This window comes from Erythrolamprus reginae, chromosome 1 (assembly GCF_031021105.1).
Source record: "Erythrolamprus reginae isolate rEryReg1 chromosome 1, rEryReg1.hap1, whole genome shotgun sequence".
NCBI lineage: Eukaryota > Metazoa > Chordata > Lepidosauria > Squamata > Dipsadidae > Erythrolamprus > Erythrolamprus reginae.
In genome coordinates, this window is record NC_091950.1 from 280,031,858 (window position 1) to 280,043,830 (window position 11,973).

The following is an 11,973-nucleotide window of genomic DNA, read 5'->3' on the forward strand; positions in this document are numbered from 1 at the left end:
GCAGCAGCTGCTTGGGTTCGTAAGGTGAAAATAGTTCGGAAGAAGAGGCAAAAAAATCTTAAACACCGGGTTCGTATCTTGAAAAGTTCGTTAGAAGAGGCGTTCGTAAGATGAAGTACCACTGTATATTGATTTTTACTTACAGCAGGTCCTGGAGGTCCTGGAGCTCCCACACTGGTTTGAACACATGTACAAGCGTTCGGCAATGATGGGCATTTTGCTTCATCCCTCTGAAATTTAAAGTAAAACGTGAACAGTTTTAACATGGTCTTTTCCTGACAGAGAAAACAACTGTAATCTTACAGGTGGATAATTTACTGTATACTATAATTATATCTGATATTGAAGCCTAATTATATCTGATATCAAGATCTAATAAAATAATAAAATTTAGCATCAATAATTGTTCCCAAGAGATATTTTAATTTGGGATATGATTAATGAGAGAGATGAGGAATGGAGAAGGGAGAAGCAACAAAAAATGTTTAGACATAGTGCATAAAAGTAAAAAGTAATTGTTCCGCAGGGGAAACACATACTTTACACATGTTTCCAGCACTCTTCCCATATTCTAGCATTTATTCTACAAAATATATTCTAAGGCTGAATTCTACTTACTCCAATATAAATTAACACTTTTAATTTAGATTAAATTTTCATTCAATATAAAAACATCTAAACATTATTTTAACACAGCTGCACTCAACATATTAAATATTGACTTATACAATATTATACAAGGCTGATTTATAATTATGAGTTGAAGTGGTAGCTTTCCTATGATCTGGTGCTAATATAAATTAAAAAGAACATAATTCATGCCCTACCCTGGGAGCTGTCACTGTTTCCATTCTATTTCTTTAGATTTAGAACAGTGGGATATAAAGCAAATTCATTATATCATTAACTAACATAAATTGGTTTCAGCAGAAAATGGTGAGGTGGACGTCTAAAAGACGCCAGAAATTTACTATTTGAGTGGAAATCTACAGAAGCACAGTAGTTAAAAATCAATGAATTATTCCAGAAAGATTACATACTTATTTTTCTCTTCTCTGTGAAGAATTGCCTTAAGTTTTCTTCTGCTTGCTTGCTTGCCTTCTCCAACTCATTTCCCTTCATTAATGATTTATTCTCCCTCTCCTTCAAAATGAACATGGTCCAGTTCCATATTGCATCATGCTCTTGGCTGATTTTTGCTAAATATTCTATATTAACAGTAGCTACAAATGGGTTGTTTCACTGTTCCTAATCCTAGACTCCACCTCAAAGTCCACACGAGATTTATTTTAAAAAAAAAATAGGAAGCCAAATTTGTGATGAAGGGTAATGGAATACTAATTTAATATATTTTTTTAAAGAATTCACAGTCCCAGATACTGAAAACAGAATGGAATGTGACCAGGCAGTTAAACTGCTTTTTCTACCACTGGCTGTCTGGACTGCACTATTTAGAATATGCTCTGGTGAAGCTGCATTCCTGCATTCAGTATGATTCAGAATCCCATAGATAATTTATTATTCCCCAAAGAGATTTTTAAAGCTGTTGTCCCACACTACTCTCTTGGAGGCTCATATCAAGAGCTCTTGATATGAGATATTAAATCTGTTTAAACATTTCCTATATATTTACCTTAGATGGAATATCACAGCATCTATCTCTGCTGGTCCAAACTGCATTGCACACGATGTCAAAGCTCTGTATATCAAACTGCAAGGCAGAAATGGAAGCGTATTTAAAGTTATCTTTCAACTAATCTTCAAGTACAAAGCCATGAAATTTAAACAAAATAAAACACTGTCTTTCTTTCCAGTGCCAGCAAAGTATCATTTCTGTTACCACATCAATGACATTAACACAGGAAACTAAGAAATGGCCACAGAGTAGTATACTTCATGCCTCTGTGTCATTTCATATGGTTCCTATAAAATCGGATTAATTGTAATCAAATGCATGGATAGCTTTGGGGAAAGAAGAGAGGAGATGCTTCCTAGAAAGCTATAGGACAGTGATGGCAAACCTTTTTTTCCTTGGGTGCCGAAAGAGCGTGGGTGCGCATATGCGTGAGTGCCGACACCCATAATTCAATGCCTGGGGAAGGGCAAAAACAGCTTTCCCCAACACCCACACCCCCCTAGAGGCTCTCTGGAAGCCAGAAATGGCCTTTTTCCCAACTTCTGGTGGGCTCAGTAGGCTCGTGTTTTGCCCTCCCCAGGCTCCAAATGCTTCCCTGGAGCTGGGAGAGGGTAAAACTGCCCTCCCACATCCCCCTGGAGGCTCTCTGAAAGCCAAAAACACCCTCCCAGAGCCTGAGAGTCAAAAATCAGTTGGCTGGGCACACACATGCACTTTGGAGCTGAGCTAGGGCAATGGCTCATGTGCCAGCAAATATGACTCCACGTGCCACCTGTGGCACCCATGCCATAGGTTCACCATCACTGCTATAGGACATGAGAGGCCATAGTCCTGCAATCATTTAACAGTTAAAAATAAATACGTTTAGAACGGCCCTGCCCTAATGGTTCTAGCAGTTAAAACTAGTAGGCAAGAAGTTGTACTTTCAGATTTGCAAAATTCTGTAAATGTAGCCCTACAATAGAGTTAGTTCACATAATTGTGTTTTCAGTTTCGTTTATCGGGGAAGACTGACATTAATGCACAACCAAACTTCAACTTTTAGAACTCTGCCATTTATATAAAATAATAAACAGCCCTTCCCCAGTCCTTTCTAGACACAATTTTTTTTCTTGACCATCTTGGCTGCTCATGGGATGACTGAAAAAAAACCCTGAATTCTGCAGCTATTATCCAAATGAGAATTTCAAAAGTTTTCCTTTCGCCATGGTATCAGAAAGCAATTATTTGGCACAGTACACCCTAAATTCCAGCAAGTAACTAAAATTCCATTTCATGACATTTGGACTAGATTGTGTGATACATGAAATGAGAAGTAAAGAGTATACTTCACGATACATAGGGAGTGTGGACACCGACATGCACAGAAAGAACATTTTGTAAAAATGCATTTCATCTCAATTTAAAGCAGTAGGGAAAAACCATTTCCACAGTAGCTAAGAACCACAAAGTACTTTTTACTGTTTGTTATATATTATCACTAATTTTCTGTTGATCTTGTGGGAGGGATAGCTGTGTACAGAACAAGAGAGACATAGCAAAATCACTATTGTGGAGGTGCTACATGTAAGACTTCCCAACTTTATTTATACCTTCCAAATATATTAAGACTACAGTATTTAGAATTCCCAAGAAGCATGGCCAATGACTGATATGTTTATCATTAGCAATGAAAGTTACTTAAAATAATAAACATATTGTTCCCAGCCAAATACTTTGTGACTCTTATGACTGAGTCATGCAACTGACTCAGAGGCTGATGCTACTAAAAGAGACGTTATGTTTCTATTCTAAGCCAAATATTGTGGGAATACTTTGAAGAACATGAGGGAGCTTTGATGGAAGCCAACAGTCTGCATATAATCTATACACTCTATTTGAAGTCAGACAACTGAGAAGTTTTCTATCAATTTTTTTGGAGATGCAGCTTTTGAACAATATGGAACTCTGAAACTGAAAACTCAAGTTATTCATGCATTTATTTGAAATGTTTGTATCCTGGCTTTAATTGGCTTTAAGCAGCAGACAGGATAGAGACAGAAAATATATCAGAATTATAATAATATTTATATAACAGTAATAATAACAATCATAATCAATATGATAGATATGTTTACTTCTCTTAGCTAAAAAACTGGATTTTAAAAAGAATATTGGGGATTGAGGAGTGAGTAGAAGATAAAAGGCACAGTGGTTAGAATGCAGTACCACAGGGCAAATCACTGCTCACTCCAGGAGTTTAATTCTGAGCAGCTTGACTCAGTCTTCTATCCTTCCAAGGTTGGTAAAAGGAGGACGCAGATTTGTTGGGGGCAATATGTTAATCCTGTAAACTACTTAGGAACGGCTTTAAGGTACTATGGAGTGGTATATAAGTCTAAGTGCTATTGCTATCTTGAATATCAGAAGCCAAGATGTGTATCTAATTTTGGGTGGCAAGGCATTCCATAATAGGAGAGCTCTGGCAGGGAATTCTCATTATTTGTTCCTATCTATCTATCTATCTATCTATCTATCTATCTATCTATCTATCTATCTATCTATCTATCTATCTATCTATTTAGTCCAATACAAATTGAAAGTTAAAGAGAATAAAAACGTGTAGTAGTAAATATCAGGGAAGGGATAGAAGAAGAGATATGAGAATAGAATACAGTACAGTGATCCCTCGATTTTCGCGATCTCGTTCTTCGCGAAACGCTATATCGCGATTTTCCCCACCCGATGACGTCACTCTCTTCCTTCCTTTCTCATCTTTCTTTCTCTCTCTCTTTCTCTATCTTGCTTCTTCCTCTCTCACACTCTCTTCCTCCCTCTCTCATCTCTTTCTTTCCTTCTCTCTCTTTCTCTATCTCTCCCCCTCTTGCTGGCGGGCGGCGGGCGGGCGGGCGAGTGGGGGCATCAGCGAGGAAGACCCAGGGAAGGTTCCTTCGGCCGCCCAGCAGCTGATCTGCTCGGCAGCGCAGCGAGGAGCCGAATCGGGGTTTCCCCTTTGCGTGGGCGGCAGGGAAACCCTGATCTTCGTCTGCTCACTGCTGCTGCGCTGCCGAGCAGATCAGCTGCTGGGCGGCTGCAGCAGCAGCGAGCAGACGAAGATCGGGGTTTCCCCGCCGCCCACGCAAAGGGGAAACCCCGATTCGGCTCCTCGCTGCGCTGCTGAGCAGATCAGCTGCTGGGCGGCCGAAGGAACCTTCCCTGGGTCTTCCCCGCCGCCCACGCAAACTCCACCATCTGCGCATGCGCGGCCATGAAAAAAGGGCGCGCATGCGCAGATGGTGTTTTTACTTCCGCAACCCTACATCGCGAAAAATCGATTATCGCGAGGGGTCTTGGAACGGAACCCTCGCGATAATCGAGGGATCACTATACATCAATGAAGAGTAGAGGAAAGGATATATGAATGGGAGAAAAGATATATAAAATATAGGAGAGACAATTGGACAGGGGATGGAAGGCACACTAGTGCACTTATTGTCACCCAGCATGGATTGGAGATCATGAGTGATGGTTTGAAAAGCCACTGAAAAATCCTACAAAAGGAGACTCCCTCATCTAAGTGACAAGTGTGGTTTCTATCCCATATAATCAAATCAACCTGAACTCCATCTGGAAAAGATCAAGATAATCCATATTTTTTAAAGTCTCTTAGCTGGCAGCTGCCCACTTTTAGCAACTTTCTCTTTAAAAACAGAGGTTTGGAGACTGGTGACAGCCAAGATAGTTGGGTAGGTTAGCCAGCCCTTCAAGCAGGGAATGTACAAGTACCATTTCAAGGACAGTAACATTGGCCAAATTGCAATGGCTGCCGGACAGCGCCTTTATGTGAAATGATGGGAAGGAAGGAGACAAATCTTTTAAATCAGAGATCATATCAGGTTTTGATATGGAAGTGCTGTAAGTATGGACCTTGGCAAGTGGTGTATGGGGAGGATATTCTGACCAATAAAGTGAGAATAAATTTAATCTCCTCTCCTAACAGGCTTATTGCCCATGACTTGGATGAGACAGTTGTTGTTGATAAAGATATGTTGTTATATCTTTAATAAAGATTTTAAAACTTAATTTAGAAAAGTTTACTACTTACTGGTGCTGTTTTCTTATCACCTTTCTGTAATTTACCAAGGATTTCATAACCATCAGTTGTGATATTTCCAGCTTCCTTAATAGGTTTTTCCATAATTTCAACACAGTCAACATAAATCTTAGCACTTGTGGATGTTATAACAATGTGAACCTAGAGAAAAATTATTGAGGAGAAGCATAACAAAAACCCTGTTAATTCTTCGTGGTTTTAGAAGTAAACCTTTCAGTCCAAATCATAGTTACGGTAACTGTATACAGGAATTGTCCAAAATCTTGAAGGTATAGAGGCACAAGTGCACATGTTTTCTGTATCAATATGTAAAAGTGTCATTTTTAATGAAAGTGACAGCTCCATCCATGCACTCTATTGAAATATATTCTAGACAATAAAGAAGAAATGACTTGACAAATCTTTGTCTGCACTCAGCTTTGGAATAGGTTTGGATGAAGGTTGTGATAATCTATACAACATATGCTATGAACGAATGCCACTAAGGATATATAAATACAACACTAACTAATGATAAAGACATAAAGACTATAGGAATTTTTTTTGTTGTCACAGCTGTTGCCTGTTCCAAAAGTTTATTTTTCCATAACCAGTAAGGTTTGCAAGAATAATCCTTCCAAAATTCTCTCCTATTCATAGAAACTGAGCAGCAGAAATGAAATGCAGTGGAAATGACATTTTCCATTTTTTAAAATAACACGAGCCTAAAAATGTAAAATGATATTTTTACACATTTTGGGAAAAAAAACTTTCTTATTATTAAATACCATCATTCTGCCATACATCCCTTTCCAAATGTACAGTGAGAAAATTGACTATGATTATATATATCAGTATGAATGAAAATCTCAAAATTATTTCCACTATATTATTGCAAGCTTTGTAACCACAACTGTCTTCATACTGTATATCTGATACCTTTTGGAACTGAGGAATCTCTGGTAGAAACCTTGCTAGAGTAAAAAAATATTATTTCCTTGGAATCTATATAGAATAAATAATGAACGCTGAAGGTGACATTTAATTTTGTTGTACCAGGTGCAATGACAATAAAATAAACAAATGCTATGAGACCCACCAAAGGCTGAGCAATACTTTTGAATTATAACTCCATAAGAAATGGAAAATCACTTTGAATTGATCTTCAGTTTTCAAACAGAAGTTTAAGAAATGCCTCTTTCCAATTCATTAAAAACTCATCAAGTGTAATTTTACCATTTTCATATTCAAATCTAATTTGTGCATCTTTTTTTAGTTTATTTATACAGCTTTAAACTCAAGGTATCCTAGATCTGGATCAGCAGGAAAGCACAGAACTAAATTTTAAAATATATTTGTGACACACAAAAAATTCAGTGATTTTAGATAAAACAAAATAACTTTAATTATGATTAAAGGGAATCATTCAGTAAGTATGACCAAAATAACAGCCTATTATATTATGCATTAAAATACTATAAGAATTTTAATCTGTCCTAACTATTGTGATAGTTTGTGTCTTGTGTGTTTGTATCTGTTGTTATCACTGTATAGATTATAATAGCTCTTTGAACTCTGTTTAATATGGAATATAATATGAATAGCATATTCGGCTACAACCTAATGATTAACTGCTGAACAATTTCTACCTGAACTGAACGGAGCAGATGAAGTGAAGATTGTTTTTTTAGCTTAAAGTTTGCTAAACACACACACACACACACACACACACACACATGGTATAACATATAAGTGGAGCTCCTTGAATAGAGATTATTACTCTGTAAAAATACTGCCATCAAATAGTAAATAGAAGAAAATAAATGGCTGGGTATGAAAATTATGACAGGGACTGGAGAACGTTTTCTAGAGTTAATGCTGGCTCCTAAGCATGAACCAGAAACTCTTTCATTTGCTCTGTAACAACAAAGAATAATAACAAAACCAGAATGGGTACATTGCTGCAGATCTCCAAATCTCAGCAGATCTGGAACTCTATTCATTTCATTTATTCTCAACCTCTCTGGTAGTACACAAGGCCAATTATCTAAGATTTTTAAAAAGTATATAGCTAATATAGTGGACAGGTGAGAATAGCCGTGGAACAGAGCTGACTTGCCAGGCAGGAAAATAGCATCTACACCAGTAGTTCCCAACCTTTTTTTGGCCATGCCCCGCCCAAGCATCTCTAAAATCCTGATGCCCACCCCCTGTGACATATAATTCTTACTATTCAAAAAGTGAACTCTACACTTGCAGAGGAAGCCTAAAAGGCCATTAACTTGGTTTAAACAAGGCTCCAATTGCCCCCATTAAAAATCAAATAGCCCCCCTGTGGGGCGTGGGGCCCATATTGGGAATCAGGGATCTAGACTAAAAATAATTTTCTAACACTTTTTCCTCTTTTCCTTTTGAAAAAATAAGGCAAAAAGTGTCAGGACACTTTAAAATTTCCCTTTTATGAAATTATTAGCTGGTTTCCAAGGTTAATCAGCATCTTCTTTTAGTAGTCCTCCATTTAAAAAAAAATGGCAAGCATGGCTTCGCAAAAGTCTCTTGCCATGTATATTTGGCTCATTAATGGCAAATCAACAAACATAAAACATCTGTTTCTATAAGAGTTCCTTGACAAGATGTTAGCTAGGCCAACGTTTTCCCCAAGACTTTCATTGTAGCCAAAACTCAAAATAGTATGCCAAAGCAAATGTTTCACAAAGAGCCAAGTTAGCTATTTGTCTGTGAATGGAAATGCAGTGCACTGAATTAACACCACATTATACTCTGGCAAGATATTCCGGCAGAATTCATTCATCTGTACAATTGTGATAAACAAATCCTTAGAGACCATCTAAGAGTCTCTGTTTCTGCCACTCTGCTTCAAACAGAGCTGTCCTCCTGAGTACAATACTTTTTCACCCATAACAACTTTCACATTTATTTCCTTTCAGAGATGGTTCTGTACTTGCCTTCAAAAAATAGGAATACAGAGTTCCCTTAACTTTCGTGGGTCCGACATTCGCGAAACGTCTATACCATGGTTTTTCAAAAAACATTAATTAAAAAATACTTCGCGGATTTTTTTTCTACACCACATTTTTTCCTGCCTGTGATGTCATACGTCATCACCAAATTATTGTTAATAAATAATTATGTTAACAAATATCAGGATCATTAAGTATCAGTAATAATGGTGAGTAATAATCTAAAGGTTGTTAAGGGAAGGGAAAATTGTAATTTAGGGATTTAAAGTGTTAGGGGATGTCCTGCGATACTGTTCATAGCCAAAAATAGTGTAATTACTTCCGCATCTCTACTTCACGGAAATTTGACTTTTGCGGGTGGTCTTGGAACGCATCCCCCACGAAAGTCAAGGGAACAATGTAATGCATATAAGATCTATGTGTACATAGGATTGGAATGGTCACTCATACATATGATTAAAAACCTGCTTATCATTGACTAGTTTCACCATAGTATGTATATTAGTATCAGGGGTGGGCTACTGCCCGGACTGGGGGGGGGAGAGAAACACAGTGGGGTGGCGAAAATGGAGCTCCACCCCAGAGCACTGAAAGATGTGTGGTAGTAAAAATTTTGGTAGCCCTTCACTAATTAGTATGTATATATATATATTTGTTTTTGCTACATATTATCCAATGATTCAATTGGAGAAATACATACAAGGGAAAACAACAACAAATTAAGCCAATGTGCTGAATTGTGCCAATAATAATCAGAATATATGAAATCTGAGATGCTGATCTGTGTAGTTTAAAGCAGCTCGCAAAGCTTTCTCTTATTTTCAAATATGCTTAGAGATTAACCATCCAATTCCATATATAAGGAAAGCCAATATTTATTGACCAAATATATACAGTGGTACCTCTACCTAAGAACGCCTCTACTTATGAACTTTTCTAGATAAGAACCAGGTGTTCAAGATTTTTTTGCCTCTTCTCAAGAAACATTTTCCACTTATAAACCCGAGCCTCCGAAACTGTAACCAGAAAAGGCAGGGAGCCTCTGTGGAGCCTCTCTAGGAATCTCCTGGGAGGAAACAGGGCCTCCACCCTCCCTGTGGTTTCCCCAATCGCATACATTATTTGCTTTTACATTGATTCCTATGGGAAAAATTGCTTCTTCTTACAAACTTTTCTACTTAAGAACCTGGTCACGGAACGAATTAAATTTGTAAGTAGAACCACTGTACTTACTATCTAGGCATGTTATTTCTGAATGCAGGTTGTCCTCACTTATCAACTGCTATCAGGACTGGGAACTCTGTTGCTAAATCACACAGTCATAAAATGAAACATCTATGACTGTCAACTTGTAATGGTAGTCCTGGCCACAATCATTAAGCAAATAACTCATGTAATTAAGTGCCATGCAGGGGTGAATTGCTACTGGTCCAAACTGGTTCTGGCATCCAGATAGGAAAAAATTTGATTGGTTCTGAGAACCAGTAGGGAAATTTTTGATTGGCTCTGCCCACCTGCCCTCCCCCTCCTCTCCCATGTCCTATATTCTGTTGTTTATTAGCTCAGCTGATTCTTGTGTGGCAAAGCCACCTCAGCTGAACTAAGATACAGCAAATGACTGCAGAAAAAAACAATTGATGCCAACCTGCCTTCCATTGAGAACCTGTATACTGCACGAGTCAAAAAGAGGGCTATGAAAATATTTACTGACCCCTCACATCCTGGACACAAACTGTTTCAACTCCTACCCTCAAAATGTCACTACAGAGCACTGCACACCAAGACAACTAGACACAAGAACAGTTTTTTCCCGAACGCCATCACTCTACTAAACAAATAATTCCCTTAACACTGTCAACTTTTTACTAAAACTGCACTTCTATTCCTATTAGGTTTTTTTCCTCATCATTCCTGTCATCCTTTTCCTCCCATTTAGGACTGTACTTGTTGCTTGTATTCTAAGATTTTTATTAATATTGATTGTTTCTTCATTGCTTATTTGACTCCTATGACAATCATTGTGTTGTACCACATGATTCTTGACAAATGTATCTTTTTCTTTTATGTATGCTGAGAGCACATGCACCAAAACAAATTCCTTGTGTGTCCAATCACACTTGGCCAATAAAATTCTATTCTATTCTATTCCATGAGATAGAATAAACTTTCCGCCAATTTTTTCCTCCCCTGCCCCCCAAGTAGAAAAAAAGAATAAAGTGGTCCCTCGATTTTCGCGGCTTTGAACTTCGCAAAACAGCTATACCACGGTTTTTCAAAAATATTAATTAAAAAGTACTTTGCTGTTTTTTTCCCTATACCACGGTTTTTCCCGCCCGATGACGTCATATGTCATCGCCAAACTTTCGTCCGCCTTTAATAAATATTTTTTTTAATAAACTTTAATAAATAAACATGGTGAGTAATAATCTAAATGGTTGCTAAGGGAATGAGAAATTGCAGTTTAGGGGTTTAAAGTGTTAAGGGAAAGGCTTGTGATACTGTTCATAGCCAAAAATAGTGTATTTACTTACACATCTCTACTTCGTGGAAATTCGACTTTCGCGGGCGGTCTCAGAACGCACCCCCCGCGAAAATCGAGGGAACACTGTACTAGCTTTAATGAGATGTCTGGGCATTCAGCCAAGAGCAACTATCACCTCATTAAAATATTGCAAGCTGCAAATCACCTTGCCTGAAGCAACCTGCCCTTTGAGGAAACTGCCTCAAAAAGAAACTGCCTTTCTCTTCCTCTGAAGCAAAAACAGAGAGCTTCTTCCAGTGAAGATTTATCTGTGTCTTCTATTTTTCTTCCACAGCAGAACAAAAAAGCCTCTTCCTGTGAAGGCTTTTCCAGTTCTTTATTCTGATTTTCTCTTGGAGCAAAAACAAGCCCTTTCAAGTCAAGTCTTCCCTGTATGTTTATTCTGATTTTCATCTGGACTGAAGCAAAATCATCTGGTAGCAGGCCTTAAGTAACAATCCCACACTTATTTTACTCCATGCATAGCCCACCCACTATTTAATTTACCACCTCTATCTGTGCCTCTTTCTCAAACTATATAGTCTCCCCTTCTCTCCCTCCCTTTCTCGCTCTTTCTTTCTCTCTCTCTCTCACGCGCACACACACACACATGGTAAAATTGTCTTCCATGAAATCAATCCCTGGTGCCTTTAAACTTAGCTCTGATCCTAAACTATTAGCACATAAAAGACTTCTAATCAACTATCAGACCCTTTAAATATTTGTTTCAGAGTAAACTTGAGCATTGCATAAGATATTTTAG

General features: G+C 37.9%; 1 protein-coding gene across 2 annotated transcripts in view; it reads right to left on the minus strand.

Moving 5' to 3' along the window:
- COL12A1 (collagen type XII alpha 1 chain) overlaps positions 1-11,973 on the minus strand; it is a 154,113-nt gene that overhangs the window by 24,473 nt on the left and 117,667 nt on the right. For both annotated transcript variants that reach the window (XM_070733068.1, XM_070733069.1), the window contains exons 52-54: positions 5,721-5,870; positions 1,634-1,711; positions 144-230 (exon numbers count right to left, since the gene is read on the minus strand). In XM_070733068.1, coding sequence (XP_070589169.1) covers positions 144-230; positions 1,634-1,711; positions 5,721-5,870 — 315 coding nt within the window. The remainder of the gene's footprint in view (positions 1-143; positions 231-1,633; positions 1,712-5,720; positions 5,871-11,973) is intronic.